Source organism: Pongo abelii, chromosome 16, assembly GCF_028885655.2.
Source record: "Pongo abelii isolate AG06213 chromosome 16, NHGRI_mPonAbe1-v2.0_pri, whole genome shotgun sequence".
Lineage (NCBI taxonomy): Eukaryota > Metazoa > Chordata > Mammalia > Primates > Hominidae > Pongo > Pongo abelii.
This window is the reverse complement of record NC_072001.2, coordinates 74,342,806-74,364,071: the sequence shown is the minus strand read 5'-3', so window position 1 is coordinate 74,364,071 and position 21,266 is coordinate 74,342,806. Positions and strand designations below refer to the sequence as shown.

At 44.3% G+C, this 21,266-nt stretch overlaps 1 protein-coding gene across 2 annotated transcripts in view; it reads right to left on the bottom strand.

Moving 5' to 3' along the window:
• THSD4 (thrombospondin type 1 domain containing 4) overlaps positions 1-21,266 on the bottom strand; it is a 680,304-nt gene that overhangs the window by 640,865 nt on the left and 18,173 nt on the right. For both annotated transcript variants that reach the window (XM_024232473.3, XM_063716704.1), the window contains exons 2-3: positions 13,905-14,012; positions 510-579 (exon numbers count right to left, since the gene is read on the bottom strand). In XM_024232473.3, the coding sequence (XP_024088241.3) occupies positions 510-579; positions 13,905-13,933 (99 nt within the window). In that variant the 5' untranslated portion in view covers positions 13,934-14,012. The remainder of the gene's footprint in view (positions 1-509; positions 580-13,904; positions 14,013-21,266) is intronic.

Sequence of the window (21,266 nt, the reverse complement as noted above, 5' to 3'; positions counted from 1 at the left end):
GAATTGTAATCTCCAATATTGGAGGCGAGGCCTGGTGGAAGGTGATTGGATCATAGGGATAGTCCCTCATGGTTTAACACTATCCCCCTTGGTGCAGTCATGGCAATAATGAGTTCTCATGAGATCTGGTTGTTTAAAAGTGTATGGCACCTCCCCGTTCTCTCTCTTGCTTCTTCTCCAGCCATGTGAAGTGCTGTTCCGCCTTTGTCTTCTGCCATAATTGTAAGTTTCCTGAGGCCTCCACAGAAGCCATACAGATGGCCAGCATCATGCTTCCCGTACAGCCTGCAGAACTGTGGGCCAATAAAACCTCTTTATAAATTTCCCAGTTTCAGGTATTTCTTTATAGCAATGCGAGAACAGAATAGTACACTCCATATTCTGTAAATGGTGCTTCCTTTCAGGATCAGTGGTGACTCACCTTCAAATAGAACAAAGTTCAGGACAGTGACCAGAGTGACCCTAGCCCCTTGGGCAAAGAAGAAAACCTCTGGATGGCCATGGCTTACCTTCCTGTGTTGAGTGGAGGGCTCTGGGCAGATGAACTGGAATCCAAGCAGCAGGAGGAAACTCAGGACACTGAAAAGGGAAAATAGCAACAGGCAGGATGGTGAGTATGTTCCAGGCAGCAGCACCCAGGGAAGGCAGCATCACCATCTCATCAGTGGATGGCGGGGAACAGCCCAACCCAGGCCCTGGGATGTGACCCAGTGAAGACACAAAGCGTCGGCCCCAAAGGAGGGAGGCAGCATGGTGCTGTGGCAAGGCATGGCACGGGGCAGATGTGGGATCACATCCCAGCCTTCCTGCTTACCCTCAGGGGTTCTAGGTAAGAGCTTTAACCTCTCTAAGTCTCAGTCTCCTCCCCTGAAAAATGGGGATAACAACAGAAACTGGCTCAGAGGTTTAGGGGAGAACTGAGTAAGAGGACGCACCGTGCCTGGCAGAGGGAGTGCTAGTGTAGCCCACATGCGGTCCTTCACGGGTGGTAAGGTCAGGGAAAAGTGTGGGCTTTGAGCCTGCCAGGGAAGTTCCTCTCCTTACAGCTCATGCTTTCCTGGGAACCGTTCCTCTGCCTCTTTCCAGCCTTTTGATGTCACATATGTTCTCCATGGGTGGGATTAGCTGTGCTAAGCCTCACTGTCAAGAGCCCTGATTAGAGAATGTCATCAAATAAAGAGGAGGTGGGGAAATAGGAGCTGGCTGAGACAGCAGGGTGTGCTGGAGAGGGCATGGAGCCAGGCTAGAATCGCAGCTCCATCATTCCCATCTGGGTGATCTTGGGTCACATTTCCATGTTAGCATTTCCATGCCTCAAACATTCTCACCTTCTGTGAGGATCATTGAATATGACAGAGGTAAAACACCTGGCATGGTTAGTAAGTTAAGAAGGTGAGGGAAGGAGTAGAGCTGACCAGGAAACCTGGAATGCAGCTCCTCTGAGTCAGAGGAAAACCTAGATCTTTCACTCCCTCTCCTGCCCCAAGTCCCCCTGAATGTGATTGGAAATGAAACCTCGGACCAAAGGCGAGACAAGTATTGTCAATTAATTCAAATGCCCAAAGTCTCATGATTTCAAATCATCAATGTCATTATTTTAAGCATCCCTGCAATGAGGCCGCTACATCTTTTGACCATTTGTCAAATCGTATTTAACCTAAGTTAAATAATATAGTGGTTCCCAACCTTTTTGAGGCTTCCAACACAACTGAGAGATGTGAAACACTGCCCCAAACCAAGAAAAACCATCATGTCAGGGTGGAGATGAGGAAAACCTGCCTGAAGCCGGGGGTTAAGTCTTGTGGAGTTAGATAAAGCTTCCACCATTTCTGAGAATCCAAAATTCCACCCCAGCTCCCGTTTTGTATGTAAGTGACCCAGGAGATCACACAGAACAGACATGGACAGACTGGCTAGAGACTGCAATGTGGTGAGAAGCAGGGAAGATGGTCTCTGTAATATGGTGTTGCAGGCATCTTTCTTGCTGTTGTCATGGAGTTGCAGCTGAGGATCCAGAGCTGAGAACATGGGTACTAAGTATGCACACATTCCAAAGAGAGGGGCTGCACTGTCTATTCGGGAACTACAAAGCGGGTGCCCGCCATCCCCCTCACTCACCTCCCACCTGTATGCACAAGGAGGCTGGAGGATAGAGTTTGCCAGGCGTGGATTTCCCTGAAGCTGGATGTCGGAGTGCTGCATACAGCCCCTCCACTCCCCTGTGGGGAAGGAAAAGTAGTTCTCCCCCAAGCCAAGCAAGAGGGACAACGTTCAGAGCTTGATCCGGATGCCCTGGTATCTGGCGGTACAAGGATTGGTGCCTGATTCTCCTCTGAAAAACATCTAAAGGCCAAACCCTAGCTGGAGTATCCAGGAGGGAAGACTGGAGAGAGGGCTAGAGTGGGAACAGTCTGTATTTTTAGAGCCCGGAGGGGCAGGAGATGCTATGTTTTAGCACCATGGAAAGACATGGAACTTAGGTTATCTGGAAAGGACTCCACCAAAGATTTTCACCAGAATGAGGTGACCCCCCTCCTAGAAAGTAAACCTGTGGCTTATACCCATGGAGTACAGGAGCTGGGGTGCAGAGGTGGATCTTAAGGAGTCAGCCAGATTTGCACAGCCTGCACAAGGGCATGGTGCAGCAGGAGAGCCCAGTGAGGGAGAAATTCTCCAAAGTGCCCCGAGAGAGGAGAATCTGGAACCTGGACATCTGCCAACCAAGGACAGCAGCACCAGATTACAAAGAACACTAGTCCCACTGGGAACCTCTTTGCCGGTTACCTCTCCTCTCCTCTGTTTCACCCTGGAGGAATTCACAATGGCAGTGAGCGGGCAGGGCAGGGAACTAGGAGTGTGAAGGAACCAACCAAGCTGCCTCTTCCCTACTACAGGGGTCTGAGGCTACAACAGACCCAGCTTAGAGGAGAAAAGAAGCTTTTAACTGGATGAGAGATCAAAATGTTTACATCTGACTAAACTTTCCTTTTGTTGATTTTTTTTTTTTCTTTTTTTTTTGAGACAGAGTCTCGTTCTGTCTCCCAGGCTGGAGTGCAGTGGTTCAATCTCGGCTCACTGTAACCTCTGCTTCCCAGGCTCAAGTGATTCTCCTGCCTCAGCCTCCCCAGTAGCTGGAATTACAGGCAGCACCACCATGCCTGGCTAATTTTTATATTTTTAGTGGAGATGGGGTTTCACCATGTTGGCCAGGCTGGTCTCAAACTCCTGACCTCCGGTGATCTGCCTGCCTCAGCCTCCCAAAGTGCTGGGATTACAGGCATGAGCCACTGTGCACAGCCCAGACTTTCCTTTTAATATACTGTATTTGTAACACCATTCTTCCAAACAAGGGGTGTATTCGGGACAATAATATGAAATTAGTGGGGAGAAGAATAAAAGAGTTGAATTATAACTTGCTGAGGATCTAGAGCAGCACTGTCCAATAGAGTTTTCTATGATGATGGAAACATTCTCTGTCGGTACTGTCCAGTGCGGATACACAGATCTGTGCTATTCAGGACACAGGAAGCTAACGGTACAGGTCTAGATGGTGATGTTACCGGTGTCCTGGATAACTTCTAAAATGATTCCCCTTCTCACTCCCATCACACACAACTTCCTTTGGACTTTTTAATACTTGAAAATGAGCCTGTTCATTATGCACATAATGTACTGGAAATATTGCCCAAGATGTCTTCCAGCAATAGGGCAGGAGAATTAAAGAGAGCGGGTTCCCAGACAGTGGTGGCAAAAGGACAGTAATCTTCTAGCTGTATCCCTGCTGGATCCGATTTGACCTCTAAACCAAGAACGTGTGCATCACAACTCACAAGTCCATGCTTCATGGTTGCATGACCTTGGGCAAATCACCGTCTCTCTGTGCCTCAGTTTCCTCATCTGTAAAATGGGAATTGTATAACCTGTCCTCCTACCTCAAACGAGTTAATGTGCAAGAAAGCACATTATGAACCCAGGCCTACAAATGTGAATCATTTGTAACACATTCTGGCACTGCTTACTCATTTAAAAAGAAAACCAGACTGGTGTGGTTTTGTTAAAAAAAAAACAAACAAAAAAAAACAGCAGCAGCTCCATAAACATGTTACACCTCAGTGCCTCAAAGCTCTTGGCACACACAGTAGCCACAAATTTGTAAGGAGCAGTTTTGGATAATCACTGATCTGAGGTTGCACTTCCACAGCATTCGGGGGACTTGGGGCAGGAAAGGGAGTGAGATCACATCTAGGTTTTCCTCTGACTCCGAGGAACTGCATTCCAGGTTGCCTGGTCAATTCTCCTCGTTCCCTCACTTCTTAAGGTCTCTGCCCAAAGGATCTTGTCTTCACAGGGCTTCCTTGACCCTACAGAAAACAGTGGTCCCTCTCCCAGCCCAGCCCTTTTCTCCATAGCACTTACTGTCTCACATACTATGTCTTTATTTAAATTTCTCTCTCTATCCAATGGAATGTAAACTCCATGAGATCGGGGAGTTTGTTTTGTCACTACTTTATTCCCCAGCACCTAGCAGAGTGGCTGCTATATAGTAGGAGCCTAATTCACTGAATTAAAGAATGATGCTTCACCATCTTGGTGACCCCTGAAATTTCAAGATTAAGTGAAAATACTGTGAATTAACATATTCGAAAATGTCCCAAGCCACTTCGGGAGCTTTTAAAATTTTCTTTTATGAGGGATTTATAAAAATCAGTTCTGCTTTTGAATTTCTATGTTACCCCTCTCCAAAAAACCATCCTTAGAAGATCACCAGATACGGCAGCAAAATGTTTGCTGGTGCCTCTTGTTACAAAAGTGCAACACAAATTACATTTAGATGTTCAAATGCTTCTTCTCTTCATTTACTGGGCCCTACTGAAGCTAAAATGCATAGGGGTACCCAACAAAATTCATTCTGGAGTAAAATCTGAGATATTAAATGGTCTCTGCTCTGAATGGAATAGAATAAATTCCCCCAGAGGGGCAATTATTCTTTGGGCTACAATAACAGCAGGCACAGCAATATATAACCCCAGGGGCCGGAGGAAACTCTGCCAAGGGCTGAAAGTTCCCCACCCCTGCTCAGCACACTCTGTTTTAGGATACCTCACCCTGCTTGCGCATATTTAGCTAATTGATATCTGTAGCTGTGCCCACATCTTTTCAAAACACCAACAATCTAGCCCAAATCCTTGTTCCTCCCGACCCAATTCAAAATTCATGTTTGGAGAGTGAGAGAGCATGCATGTGTCTCTGTGTGTGCAACTCGTGTGTTATTTCACTTTGATAGTTTGCTTTGGCAAACCGCTCCCAGCTTGCAACGTTTTGACAGATTGAAGGCTACCAGGGCCTTTGGCAAACAAATCACACACTCCTTTCCAAGTGGCGGGGGGAAGCTACATTCCTACCAAGACTTTCCGATTCACCTTGCAGTCGAAATAACCTAACATTTCACACCAACCAAAAAAAAAAAAAAAGTTATGCCATCTACCCAGTGCTGTTCTAGGTTTTAAACACTCCATCATTTCATTTCCCCATGTAGAAAATAATGCTCAATGAAATTTGGTACAAAAGATTTACATCATGGAACTGCAGCTCTGGGCTTCTGTATTTGCCTTGGCCAATCCCACTCTACACCCCCGCTACCATCTCAGCTGCAGTGAGGGTGGATACTGTCACAGCCCCTGTGTACCTCGAATTACCTCAATGAACTCAACACCACTTGGGCATATCAAGTAACAAAACAAGGAAAACAAGAAAAAAAAAACAAAACTACTTCCTTTCTTCCTCAGTTAATACAACCCAAGAGATATTTTGGGAGCAACCAGATCACTAATAAAATTATATCGACCTTAGCAAAAGAGAGCCAAAATCTTAGCATTGAAGTGAAATCCTGCCTAGTGCACTCTGGAGATAACAAATGTTTGCTGGCCAGGCACGGTGGCTCACGTCTGTAATCCCAGCACTTTGGGAGGCCGAGGCAGGCGGATCACTTGAGGTCACAAGTTCGAGACCAGCCTGGTCTCGAACACAGTGAAACCCCGTCTCTACTAAAAATACAAAAATTAGCTGGGCGTGGTGGTGTGTGACTGTAATCCCAGCTACTCGTGAGGCTGAGGCAGGAGAATTGCTTGAACCCGGGAGGTGGAGTTTGCAGTGAGCTGTGATCACACCACTGCCCTCCAGCCTGGGCAACACAGCGAGACTCCATCTCAAAAAAACAAAAATGTTTGCCAAGCATGCATTTCACTATGCTCAGCTCAGCCCTCTGCCTTCTTCTGACAACAGTTAAGTGCCTGTAGTCCCAGCTACTCAGGAGGCTGAGGCAAGAGAATGGCACGAACCCAGGAGGCGGAGCTTGCAGTGAGCTGAGATCACACCACTGCACTCCAGCCTGGGTGATACAGCGAGACTCCGTCTCAAAAAAAAAAAAAAAAAAAAAAAGAGTAAAGGCAGCAAGGAAGGGGGATAGGTTACCAATGACATTAGCCAACAAAGAGCTGATGGCTACCATTGATCTCAGCACTCACAAGTAGTACTTCATAACCATCCTATCAGACACTTTTATTATACCCATTTTGCAGGTGAGGAATTTGAGGCAAAGAGAGACTAAGTCATTTACCAAAGAGCCACACATACCTACTAAGTGGCAAAGCCTGATTTCTAACACTGGCGGTCAGACCCTTGGCCTGGACTCTTAACCACTGTGCTGCGGGGCCTCATTAGGACACAACACATTTTTACAAAACAAGCATTTGCCATCTGATTACATCCACTTTCTTCCCCATTCTGTATGAGGTGGGGAAGCCTGGTGGCTTCACAGCCCCTTTATTTGCTGCCACTGCTTGCAAGCATCATCAGAAACTAGGTGGATGTAATAAAGCTGCATTCATCCAGTCCCACCTGAGGATATTCTAAATTTCAAAATAAATGAAGCTGACCACATATATCCCAAACTTAAAAAAAAATGCATTCTATTTATTTCCTCTGTTTTCTTACACAAATTCATCTGAGCTTAAGAAACCTTTCTTGATGGCTCAGAGGCACCAAGGTGAATATCAACCAATTTGTGCAGCCCAAGGTGGCGGTCTTCGGCGCACAGCAGCCTTGGGCTTGAGATCTCCAGACACCTAGAGCTTTTTGAATCTGGCTGGCATTTAGCTGTCTCCTTCCTGCTATCAGGTGTTGTTTACTGTACTGTCAGTGACCCTGTGTCCTCTTAACTGGGCTCCCTCTGGATCTGCCTTGGTCTTGGAAACATTCAGATAACCAAGCTGCAGCCAAACCAAGACCAACAGGCCCCGGGAAAAGGCCTGCCTGGCTCGTGCAGAGTGAAATATTTCCATTATAGAGCGTGGACTTAAGGACACATATTTTAACTGCAAATTGGTTTTTATCGCTTGTTTCCAGGTTCTCAGGTCTTGCAGCCATTTGTATTTTCTCGACCAGTACCTCTGGCAATGTGAGGTGTTCTATCACAGTACAGCTTTTTTTTCCTTTTCTTTTTTTTTTTTTTTTTTGAGACAGAGTCTTGCTCTATCACCAGGCTGAGTGCAGTGGCAAGATCACAGCTCACCACAGCCTCTGTCTCCCAGGCTCAAGTGATCCTCCCATATCAGCCTCCTGAATAGCTGGGACCACAGGTGTATGCAACCACACCCAGTTAATTGTTTGTTTGTTTGTTTCTGTAGAGACAGGGTTTCATCATGTTGCCCAGCCTGGCCTTGAACTGCTGGGCTCCAGTGAACTGCCTGCCTCGGCCTCCCAAAGTGCTGGGACTACAGTGAGCCACTGTGCTACCATACACAGCACAGCTTTTAAAGACACAACACCCTTCGGTAAATTTCCCTCCTCAATGGCAGGTTTCTTGAAGAAATAGTTTCTGATACACCTTTGCAGCAAGCAAAACAATCTGCATAATCTTGACCCATCCTCAAGATTAATAAATATCAACTGAATAAAAGAATGGAAGGATAGAATAAAGTGAAGGAAGAAAAGGAGAAAGAGAGGAGGGAGGAAATATCAGTCACTGAAGAACGTGCTGCTGTCCAGGGGTTTAAGATCAGCCTGGGCAAGATGGTGAGATCACATCTCTACAAAAAAAATTTTTTTTAAAGTTAGCCGGGCCTGGTGGCACACACCTGTAGTCTCAGCTACTCAGGAGGCTGAGGTGGGAGGATCGTTTGAGCCCAGGCATTTGAGGTGGCAGTGAGCTATGACTGTGCCACCGCACTCCAGCCTGGGCAACAGAGAGAGACCCTGTCTCTAAAAAGTAAAAATAAAAAAAAAAAAGTGCTGCTCTGTGACAGTTTTCATCAAGAAAATGTTTTCTAAGTGCATCCCAGAATTCCCTGTTGGAAAAGCCAAAGAGCTGGGAAAAGGAAGACAATGGTAAAAAGCAGATTTCTACAAATTGGAATTACTGGTTCTAATCCCTGGCAGGAAGAGGAGGGGTCAATGTTAACCTAAGGCATAAAAATACACTTAGAGATATAAGAAATGGGTAATTGGCAGCCCCGTGATCACACCTTGACTCCACTGAGCCTTTTTGGGTACAGAATGTTCTAGCAAATCCCACAGTCAAGGAGTGAGTGATGAGGACAGGATCCAGGTACAGGGCTGTGCCAGGCATAAAGAAAAATCAATACTGTCTGAATGCTTTTGCCGTCATTTTACAGATGGGGGTTTGCCAGGGCAGTCCTCCAAAAATCTATTTTATTTCCTCCTAGCCTCTATGCCTACCTCTCAGATAGCTCCTCCCGGGCTTCCCACGGACAAGACTGCAGCAGATTCTTCCCTGGGACACTTGCACACTTCTGCACCCCCCAGATGTGCTGTGTTCATATAGTGTCAACCATGTTTCCACACCTGTTTATGCCAGTTGCTATTGCTTTGTAATGACATAAGTATTCAAATAGTACACAAACCCATGAAAGCAAGCACAAGAAGAAAGAACATTTGTTAGTTGTTTCTACAAAAACGAAGTTAATTGCTTTGGAAAGATTCAGTAAAGGCAAGCAGCCAAGATTAAAAAAAAAAAAAAAAAACTACTGGCAAATTAGGTGTGGATGAGACAACTGCAAATGATTAGGGGCAAAAATAATAAAAATCCAGAATCATTCTGGTACACAGACTGCTTTGCAAATGTCTTTAAATTCTCACTGCACTTTAAAGAAACCCAAATGGAAACCTCAGATAATGCTTACGGGTGTGGTTTGTGCAAGAAAGACAATCAGGGGTTCATGAGCAAAGAAAGGCCCATGGCCCCAAATTAAAAAACTGGTGAATGGATGTACATGTGTTTTAAGTTAAAAGTAAACTGTCGAAGGTGTGTGTGTGTTATTTGTTTGATTTCCATGCTTCACCCTACTTTTGTAATTAACTAGCTAACTATCCTCGTCAGGAAAGAGAAAATTTCAACCTTATCTGTTGTACATAAAAGGTAGTTATTAATTTATTCATTTACTCTTCAACAAATATTTATTAAGCATTAACCAAGTAGTAGTTTAGATGTCAGTTACACAAATTCTGGCCTGCCTTATTAATACCATGAAGTTTAATACTTGTGATCCAGGCCTGGCCTCCCCTTCCCTTTGCTCCTCTTCCCCTCCTCCTCCTGCTCCTCCTCCTTCTCCTTCCCTCTCCTTCCTCCACTCCCTCCTCCCCATCCTCTTTCTCCCCATTTCCTGATCACTGGCACAGGGACACTGATTGACTCCATGACCCCACATAATTATCACATATTTCTTTACCCCAGAGGGAAATTTCAGTTTTCACTGATCAATTGTACCTTAAATATCACTACTTGGGGCATTCTCTTTCTCACACATAAAAACACGTTTTCTTAACCCCTTTCTTCCTTTCTGTATTCAGGATCTTTTTCAATTACTCCTAAGAACAGCCACCTTTCTCTTTCTCATTTCCTCAACCCTTTTGGTTGTGTTTCTAAGTGCAGTAGCTGACAGGCATTAAAGTAATAATACTTTACTGAAGTATGTATCAAGGAAAAGAAAAACTTTACGTTTCAGAAGACTAAAACCAGACACTTGACCTAGGGCCATCAACCTATAAAACCCTTAAAATAATCCAGAAGTCTCCCTCATAAGTTCTATAAAAATCACCTTCTAACTCTGTAATCACTCTCATTACATCTGTAATTCTTCAAAAACTACTGTTCAAAATAAAAATCACCAAAATCAATTTTATTTCCTGCCAATTTCACTACTTGTTTGGCATTTGATGGTTCTGTTTTTCTCTTTGCTTTCACTTGAAATATAAAATACGTCAACCATACAAAAGCACTCCTTGAAGTACAAAGGAAGAGCACCTGGTCAAGCAGACTGGCTCCAGAGATTTTGTTGGCTGGCCAGGTCAGGTAGCCATCAGCATTTATTGTACTGTTCTAGGGACAAAATTGTGTTTCCCTCCTATCACTCACTGAACAAACAAATAAAGATGTAACTGTGCATCCAAAAAAAAACTTGCATAATTTGGAGCAAGTCTTTAAGAAACATAAATAATTCTGTATCATTTAGTGCCATTTCCTTTCTAATTTTTAACAGATGACAAATATTCCTTAATGAGGATTAGCCTACCCTTTGGTCCACATGGACTTTCATTGCCCTGAATTTTACATGGCATCCAGAGCTTGTCCAAGATTCAATGATAATTCCCAACCAGATCCATCGAGAGTTAAAATCTTAGTGCCTCTTCTGCTACTAGGTTTAACTGTGATTCTTTTTGTTACTACATACTCTGAGCAAGGCAGAGATACTCTTGCGATGTTAATGCCCAAGGCTTCTCTGTCTCCTTCAATGAGGAGGAAGCTGGTTTTCTGTTTCTCTGTGGCTTGGCAAAAATTGGGGAGGGATTTTTAAATGAATCTCTGTGTATCAGAGTTGTGACTCCCCTTAAATGTTCTTTCAGGGATTTTCTTGGCAGCTAATTCCTAATTTTAACCTGTTTTCTCTTTAGGTAGAGAAATTCTCCAGCTTTTCCAATTGATCTTTATGCATTTAGTTGCCTTGATAAATATTAAAAATCCCTTAACGTGTGTGCGTGTGTGTGTGCTTCTCATCTACCACTTTTGTCAAAGACCTCTCACTCTTCAAGTAACCATAGCCCTTTTCCCCATAACATTCTGAAAAGCATTTAAACAGAAGACACTCTAGTTTTGCTTCTTTTTCTCTTAAAAATATATTTACATGGCCCTAAAAGCAGGGATGCAAAATGGTTGATGTGCACCTGGTTTATGAAGAAGGGAGTTTGATGGGAATCTCAAGCTGAGATCTCCTAAAGAATCAGCCGTCCTCATAATTCACATTTTCTTCCTCTATTATTGACAGCAGAATTCTTGGCAAAATGTCCTGCTAAGCAGCTCTGTTCAAACAATCCCTGCAGCAGGACTCTCGTGCTGGAGGCCTGTCAAGGCTTCCAGAGCTCCACCACAAGGGTAGCATCTAGCTTTCAACTACTCCCATCCTGCTAATTTCCCTTCTGTGGGCAATTTCCTTGAAATAATGCACAGTTTAGAGGTGAGTTCCCCAGGCCTCCCGCAAAGGGAGATGACCTCCATACCACACACCCTGCTCAGATCATTACAGGAGGCTGTTTGCAGGGGCATTAATTAAAATTCCAGGACATAGCTATTCATACTTGGGAGGCAGAGGTGGAGGATCGCTTGAGCCCAGAAGTTCAAGGTTACAGTGAGCTATGATTGTGCCACTGTACTCCAGCCTGGGTGATAAGCAAAATCCTATCTCTTTTAAAAAAAGAAAAAAAAAGAAAGAAAAAAATCCAAGACATTAAGAAAAAACTTTGCAAAAGGGATTTCCTCCCAAGAAACTCCCTGCCTGTGCAGCCTGGGTGGCCACATTTTTGAGGGTCCTCAAGTACTTTTAGGGGCCTTTTTGATGACAGCCAGACTTATACAAGCTTAGCACATGGTGAACCTACCTTTCATAATCTGCTTGCCCTTTTCGAACCAGTTCAATAACCGACTGTGACCTCCACTTCTTTGTCCTACATGGGGTCCTGGTGCTTAAAATGCCGTGGTCCTACAGTGACCCTGTGGGCCAACTGCATTTCTCACTACCCTATAGTTTTACAACAGTATTTTGGAACTTCCACAAACTAGATGCATATTTCATGTCTTGAAATATCTTTTAAACTCTTTTTTAAACTATAGTTTTAAAAAAGCACACATGCTAATTTGTACTAGATGCCAACTTCTATCCTGAAAAGACCACCAAACATTAATTTGGGCTGTCCTCCTCATGGCTCAATATCATACAGCCTTCAGAATGAAGTTTTTCTTTCTTTTCTGACCATATCTGACATGCATGTGAATATGTCACTGATAAAGAGGTTTGTAGTTCTCTGCGGGTATTTGGATTGCAGGCCTGCACACGTCTGCTCATGTAAAATTATACAAGCAACTACATACTAAAGCTCACACACATGCACTGTATTCAGTTAAATGCCAGGCATTAGCCCAAGGGCATCTGCTTGGCAAATGCTCTAGCCCTGGTTGGCCAACCACCTGTGGCACCATCATATGTAATATGTTATATATTACAGACCATTTCACTTTCTGTTATAAGTTCTAGGCATTTGGGACTAATGTACAGTGATGGAAAAAAAGACTACAAGATATCATAATGATTCAACTTTGAAACAAAACGTACTTCCTTCCCCTCATTCCAGATTCTCAATCAATTTATTTAAATAGTATCCTAAAACAGTAAGATGAGCTTCATCACAGAATTGTTACCAATTGCAAGTATTTACCTGTATGGGTTAGGATTTTCTTAATGCTACGCAGCTAAAACAGCCGCAAAGTAAACTAGATGCTAGGGCAGATATTTAAGCTGCCAACCATAAATCCTGATTTCAAATGTTGCTATTTATCAAAATTAATGCATTGATCTCATAATGTACAAATATTATAAATTTAAATTTATAAAGTAAATTTATATTAATAAAATACTGTAATTGTCTATTTTATATATTGAGATTTTGCATAGGATTTTGATTGAAGAATTTTTAAAAGGCTCTGTCAGCCTTTTTAAAAAGTTTAAAAACAACCTCGATAACATGGACTACAGTTGCAATGCCCTGAGCCCTTATTCCAACTCTGCACATAAAGGAAGGTGACAGCCATGATGTAAGCTCTCTGAGCATTGCTTTTCTGATCTACACAAAAGGGATAATAGTACTTACTCAACTTGCCACGCGTGGTTGATATAAAGATTAAATTTTAAAATGTAGGTGAAAGTCAAAAATGTTTTGCACATAAGGGACAAAAGAGAGCACCATTTTAAAATACCAGATTCAGTCAAAATCTATGGCATTGCAACCAGAGAACAATTTTTTCAAGTTCTTTAGAAAATTGTATTATGCAACCATGGTAAATATACATTGATCTGACCCCACCTCCAGGGTTCAAGTGACTCTCCTGCCTCAGCCTCTCCAGTAGCTGGTATTACAGGTGCCTGCCGCCATGCCCAGCTAATTTTATATTTTTAACAGAGATGGGGTTTCACCACATTGGCCAGAATGGTCTCGAACTCCAGACCTCAGGTGATCTGCCTGCCTCAGCCTCCCAAAATGCCGGGATTACAGGTGTGAGCCACTGCATCCAGCCTAAAAAAATGTTCCTGAAGCCTAGAGAAGGTCTCCTAGAAGATAGTAGATTGACTTCGACCCCAAGCCACTCAGCACAGCACACAGCTCTCAAGGCCTTGGAGGCCCTTCTGAATAGCAAATTTTTACACATGTGGACGTATTATATCAAAAATGTCAGTCAGCTGCAGACCCTTAAGATCACTTACTTTAAGAAACTACATAGTAAAGTGCAAATATCAAATTTCTTATTCTTCTGTTTTTTTAAAAAAAGGTTCTTCACTTACCTGAGAGACCCCATGAAATGGGAAACCATGATGCTGGGGGTCCAGGCAAAAGCAAGGGCTCTTCAGAGACGTTGCCAATTTTCTGCAATTGGGAGTTGCGTTCAAGTCCTACAGAAATGAACAATGTTATTTTTAGCAACATTTACTTAGGAAGATTCTAGAAGTGTAACTCGGTCAACAAAGCCAGAAATGAGCAAATGGAAGATACTAAAACAAAAGTGCCCAGTAATGGTTACCAGGATTTCCCAACTGAAATCTGATTATATATGAACATGAGGTAACAAGTTTATAAGACAACCAGCACAGTGCCTGACCCACAGAAGATGTTCAGTAAATTACTATCAGAACGATCACCTCAGACTCTGAGCTAACAGGGGAGCTGGTGCTAGGCACACTTGTGCTGGAAATCCAGCCCCATCTATTACAGGCTATTTGACCATAGATGTCATGTCACATTCATGTGTCTTGGTTTCCCTAATGGTGCAAGTTGAGTAAAAATATTGCCTAACAACAAAAAGAAATAAAGTACTCATACATGCTACAATGGGGATGTACCTTGAAAACATTATATTAAGTGAAAACAGTCAGATACAAAAATAGCATGCATTATATGATTCCATTTATAGGTAATGCCCAGAATAGGCAAATCCATAGAGACAGAAAGTAGATTTGTTGGTTGCCAGGGATTGGGGGTTGGGAGGAGTTCATGGGAGGGTACAGTGTTTCTTCCTGGAGTAATAAATGTGTTCTAAAATTAGATTGTGGTGATGGTTGTACAACCCTGTGAATATACTAAAAACCACTGAATTGTACATGAAATTGTGAAACGTATGGGAAATAAATTATATCTCAATAAAACTTAGTTTAAAAATACTGTCTAAAGAACTCCTGCAGGTTGTTGTAAAGATTAAACGAGGGAACGCATGTGACATGCTTAGACTGTGGCTGGGGCAGGGTCACCCTCAGTAAATGGTTGCTCTGATGATACTGAGAGTTTGGATACTCGTCCTCTTCCAATCTCATGCCGAAAACTGATTCCCAGTATTGGAGGTGGGGTCCATTGGAGGTGTCTGGTCATGCGGGTGGGTCCCTCATGAATGCCCTGATGCCCTCCTTGTGGTAATGAGTGAGTTCACGCTCTATTAGTTAGGGTGAGATCTGATTGTTAAAAAGAGCCTAAAAAGAGTCTGGCACCTCTTCCCTTCTCTCTCGCTCCCTCTCTTGCCATGTGACACACTGGCTGCCCTTCCTCCTCCACCATGATTGAAAGCTTCCTGAGGTCCTCACCAGAAGCAGATGCCAGCCAGCACCATGCTTCTTGTACAGCCTGCAGAACTGGGAGCCAAATAAACCTTTCTATAAATTACCCAGTCTTAAGCATTCCTTTATAGCAACGCAAAATGAACTAATACAGTGATGCAAGAAGAGGTCAAACAACACTTAAAATACATTGTCACAGTGAAAACAGGGAGGTAAAATCTCTCGCCCATAAATACTACTTCATTCAGAAGCCCTCACTAAACAAAATTTCTAAAAATTGTCAAGCGAGCCAATAGTTTCAAAGGCAAGTTATAAATAGCATCAGAAAGCCCAGGATGGGCGGGTTGGTTGCAATGTAGTAAAACTTGAGAATAAAACAGAACATGGCCCAGTCTCCTTTCCTGCTGCAACTCCCTGAAGGGAAAGACAAATGAAGCAAGGTTCCAAGGTGGGCCAGGGATCCTTTCTAATAAAGGTGGAGTTCTCTAAGATCATTATTTTCTTGTTTCTTCCAGAGACTTCAGACTTCCTTTTCACCAGAAAAGGTGGGTGGGAAAATAAAGGACAAGGATTTACGAAAAGATAGTCATGAGAACCAGACAATTCCATTCTCAGGGAAAAAGAATCAAGATTTTAAGTTACCACAGGCCCTTTCTGCAGGTTATTAAGAAAGTAAAGCCTCTTAACTGTAATCACCCCTAATTAGCCATCAGCAACTCATGAAATTACTCCTGGTATTGAAGACCCTCAAATTCTTGGCTCTCAGTCAGAAATTACACTGAGATCCACCAGGAAGAAGGCCAACAAGTGCAAATTGGAACAGTTAAAATGCCTTTGAATCAGAGGTGCGGTCTTCTTGCTCTTGGCTGCAGAACAGGTCTGCACCAAGTCAGGGGATTTAACTTGGAAGTCAAATGAAGTCTTTGCCAAGTCCCTGATAACCATCAACAACTAATCAGTAATTATTTACTCAATAGGTGGTAGGCTCAGGTCCTCTCCAGTGCTGTGGGAATGGTCTGGGGGATGAACCATGGGGAAAATGATGGGTGTTATTATCCAGAACAACACAGGGTAAACTGTTCATTCAGACCCTAAGTACAACTCAAACTAGCACAAGGAGAATCGCTGTAGAGGGATGGTCTGGCATAAGCAAGGTAGATGGGACTTAAATTCAAGCCTTAGCCTAATGAGATAATAAATGAACTATCTAGAATTGTTGGTAAGTGTGCACACTGTAATTGGAAAGAAATGGGTGTGAGGCTAGCATTCACATTTATTAACTAGCTGACCTTTGGCAATTAACCTTTCTTCATCTGTAAAACGGGGAGGGGAGGGATACTGTTTGTAACTACCTCATAGTGTTGTTATATCAGATATTTATCTAGACTGTATGGCCTGAGTGCTGAACACAAACACACACACACACTCACACACACACACATCAAGAAATTACAGCCTCGATGCTGGAGAACTACACTCTTTAAACAAACTAAATCATAAATAAGTAGAAAAATAAAATTGCAGTAAGAGCCATGAAAGTCCAAGGTGCCTCAGAAAGTGCCCTGGGCAGTGATCAAAGAAGATCCCTCTGAGGCAGTGGCCTCTACGTGGGGGCTTGAGGGATGAGTAGGAGTTGGCCTTGTGGAGGGGGGAAAGGAAGCATCCCAGGGAGAGGGAGGCTCTTGTGAGGAGTGGGAGGAAAAAGGAAGCAACGTGGCAGGAGAAGGTGGGAAGAGCTGACTGTCTACTGGGCAGTCAAGTCCCTAGAACATAGTAAGTGAATGGTTGAGGTGACAAGAGAAAGAGAGGTGTCAAAGACAACTCCCTCCAGATTTCTGGGGGACAGAGGGAGCAAATGGAGATTTTATGGTTGACATGGTTTGGTTCTGTGTCTCCACCCAAATCTCATCTCTAACTGTAATCCCCATAATCCCCACATGTCAAGGAAGGGACGAGGTGGGAAGTGAGTGGATCATGGGGGCAATTTCCCCCATGCTGTTCTTGTGATAGGGAGCGAGTGCCCACAAGATCTGATGGTTTTATAAGGTAGTTTTCCCTGCTCTTGCTTGTTCTCACCTGCCACCATGTAAGATGTGCCTGCTTCCCCTTCCACCATGATTGTAAGTTTCCTGAGGCCTCCCCAGCCATGCAGAACTATGAGTCAATTAAATCTCCTTTATTTATAAATGACCCAGTCTTGGGTAGATCTTTATAGCAGTACGAGAACAGACTGACACAGTGGTTGTGTCAGGAAAGGAAGGGCAATATGGAATGAAGAAGGTTTGGGGGAGAGCAGTCGTCCCCAGAGTGGGGAGACTGCCTGAACAGATCTGATGAGATGTCAACCGGAAAAACATCTGAAATTATCAAAACCTTTGAAAATTGATTTGCAACCTTACTGCTGATAGTAACAAAACAAATAACCAGACATATATTGAAGCTGTATGCTTATTTTTTTACTGATGTAAAAATTGTTATAATCAGTGCAATCAGAAAAAATTATTGGAGGCCACTGCTCTAGTATGTTTTTGGATCAACTTCTTATCAGATTTGATTGGTCACTTCTCCCTCAGGATATGGCTGATGAGCTTGCACTGGCAGTTTCCAGCTCTGCCATTCTCCTTGGCTCTCACTTGAGCTTCCGTGATTAGCATTGTGTTAAATCAGCCCTGCTTTTCAAACTGGGGGTCACCACTCATGAGTCTGCCATGAAATTAATTTCTTGGGAATGAATAGCATTTTTTAATAAGTAAAAAAGAATGAAAGATAAGAGAAAAAAAATACCTGCATTCATCACGCATAATAAGGGTATTTCTTACTGTGGATTCCCAGCCAGAAAAGTTTAAAAGTCCTCATTCTGGAAGACCAGAGGGCAGCGGGGGACTAGAACTGTGATTGTGGGGAATTAAACCTAGAAGCCAAGGCAAAGCCAAACGTTATCTCAGGCCCTGAAAGATGGCGCCAGGCCAATGTTGACAAGATGGGCAAGAAAGAGCCATTGTAGGTTGTGGAGCAGGGAGGGACCTGGAAAGAGTGAGGGTTCCCAAATATCCGTCTGGCAAGGGTGCACCGAGAGTGCTGAGCACACGTGCTGTCTGCGGAGCTCCGTCCGCCTTTTGAGGTTTGCTCCTGTTGATTTATAACCTTTCTTGACAGTGAACAAAAAATCTAACAATCTAGTTTCTGTTAGAACATATGCTCCTTGGGGGATGGAGGCCCCACCTTCTCTCCCTTCCACAAAGATCCTAAAGGAAGGTTGAATGAGTCACCCGATTTGGTTCAGGCCAAAGTGGCCGTCCCCACACACCAGGAGGAGGCGGCAGCAGGCCCAAGGCTCAGGACAGCGGGGTCAGACAGAGGGCCAGGATCATCAAACTAAGGGTGGAAAAGGATACCCTGAGCCGAAACGATGCCATGCTGCCTGAACTATGACACCATTCTGCCGCCCCTTACACACAAGCCCACCTCTGAGTATCTTTCCTTCTCCTTCTCCTCAGAGCCTGACCAGAACTCCTGGAGGACCCCCTTCTGGAGGAACCCATGCCTCAGAAGACAAGGATCTGCTCAGTCTGTCAAGTCGGGGTTCAGGAAGGCCCCACTGCAGGCGCCAGTTCCACCTCCTTCCCTACGTCCCTCCTACACACGCTGTCCTCTGGAACTCCCACAGCCGAAAGCAACTACCCAAACAAAAGTACTCATCCCTGGGGAGGGGAAGTGACTCACTGGCAAGGAATGAGGACCAGAGATGCTAGAAGGAAGTAGCTCCAGACCCCAAATCCAGTACCCAGTCACATGCGGTGAGGACAAGTTCTCAGAACCTGCCTAGGAAAGCTGCCTCTGAGTGTCCCAACAGGGCAAGACAGGAGCCTCCACCACTGGAGCCTTGTCCTGTCTGTACCAACATCACCAACATGCTCTCCTGTCCTGCTGACATTTACGCAAACTCTCCTCACGCAACCTTGACCATCTGTTTGCAGTGCCCCTACTGTCCCCAGTCTGACATTCTAGGTGGTGGTGGATAAAAGCACCAGGATGTTGGCTCCCGACATCAGGGCAGTTCCAAACCACTTTTTTCTTGCATGATGAGAAAAGAGTCGGGAATTGGCTTTTACTGGATCGTCCCACCTGAGATGGGATGTAAGTCATGCTATACAACCCTCACAGCAAACCGAGGCCACACAGCGGGTCTAGGGTAGCTCAGGCACAGGGAACCAGCACCTGGATAAGTAACGGGGTTTGGGGAAAGATGATTGGTTAAGTGGACAGGAAAGCTTCTGGAGTCTAAAAAAAAACCACTAAACTAAACTAAAATAAAAAACCAAGGGACTTGTGTGTTTGGGGAATGAACAAACCCCCTACTGGAGAAAGAGCCCGGTGTGAATGACAGAGGACAGGACCGGGGATCCAATAAGGCCCTCGGAGACAACAAGGGAGGAGGAGAAGGGGCAAGCGTGGAGGTGGAAGCCAAGGAAGTTATTGGGAGGAGGCTGTCCCACAATGCATGGAGGTGGGGGCAGGCCCAGGACAAGATGTGCGGAGTGTCCCCTCCACCCCCACCTGAGAAAACTCAGTACATTGGAGAAAGAGCTTTGGCTGGAGAAGGCTGCCAAGAAGAATGGCCCAAAAGCAAGAGGCAGAAAAAGGGATGCTCTTATTTCTTCAAGGTACCCCCTGAATAAATGGCAATTATCCACAGCAAGCGGGAAAAACGGAGGGAGGCATAGGCTTTAAATCATCCTCATAAACAATATGGTGGGCAGACTTGCTAGCTGACAATGGCAGGCACAGGACAGAGTCTAGAAGTTGAAAGAGAGGAGATCATCTCCCTTAATAGACTAGACATACCTGTTTACACTTGTCCCTCACTGGATGGGAAGCTTCTTAAAGGTAGACTCTTTTAGTCCTCTTTACAAATGCCCTTCCATTAGACATGCTGCCGACACACGGCGGGCATGCAATCACAGTTGGACAAATGAATGGATGAACGAATGAATGGGTGAATGGGTGAAGAATGAACGGCATGAGTTTCTTATAGACTTTTCCCTCTTAGAAAGCAGGGCCTCCATGTGATTTCTCTCTCCCTGCTTTTGCCAATGTTCAGCCAATGTCTAGACTGCCCTAGGAAGAGAATGAAGGCGCTGAAGGCGCTAACCCACTGCAGATGCACGCTGCCTCTGTGGAGGTCCCACCCTCCCGAGCTCTCTGGTGGCGGTCATCAATCGTCACAGCCCTTTCAGGAAATCCTGCCCCAGGCCAGAGGTATTCAGGGACGCTGACCTTGGAGCCCCAGGCCCGGTCACATTTCCAGCTGCTCCCTGCCTATGAGGACAGCCAGAGGAATGTTCCCCCAACATGTCCTTGGCTCACAGTCCTTTCTCCTACCACCTCACAGAGGCTGTCCTTTTCGTTCCTGTCATATCCAAACTCAGCTGCAGAACTCATTTCTTCCCATGGAACCCCCACACTGCAGACTGGCTGGCTTGCCCAGAGCAGCGTGAAAACCCACAGAATCTGGATTAGGACTAAACCTTGAGAAGACCTATTAAAACTCCCTGGCAGCTTTCAAGCAAACACATTACAGTGGGTTTTGTTACTCATTAAGGAAAACACCGTGCTTCTCCGTCCTCACCTGGAGAAATTAGGTAATCAGCACAGATCAGTTAAGGATTTCAATGCAAATTGCATCATTTTCATGGTCATTAACAGTGGTGTGGTTTATATCTGTTTTCAGTCCTAAAAAACGTTTCCCAGGTAACTAAAGAAAATATTCAAGGGCAGAAATATCAGGCGGGCAAGATACTTAAAATAAATGAGCCATTTGTTCCTGCTTCTGTATAAAGTTGCTTTTTCAATTTCAGATGACATGATACTGCAGATCAAAGTGGGGAAAACCCTTGGAGTAAGAGCGCTTTTCTTCCCTAGATATGACTGACTTCATTGCTTGATTTACAGCACTTGATTAACCTGGTTAAATGTCTTTGCTTCCGTGCAAGTCTCAGATGCAGAACTAGGGATTGTCAAAGTATATCATTATGATTTGTGCTTGTCTTTCCTCCCTCACAACACAGGACCTCTTCCTCAGACTTATTTGTTATATTTCTG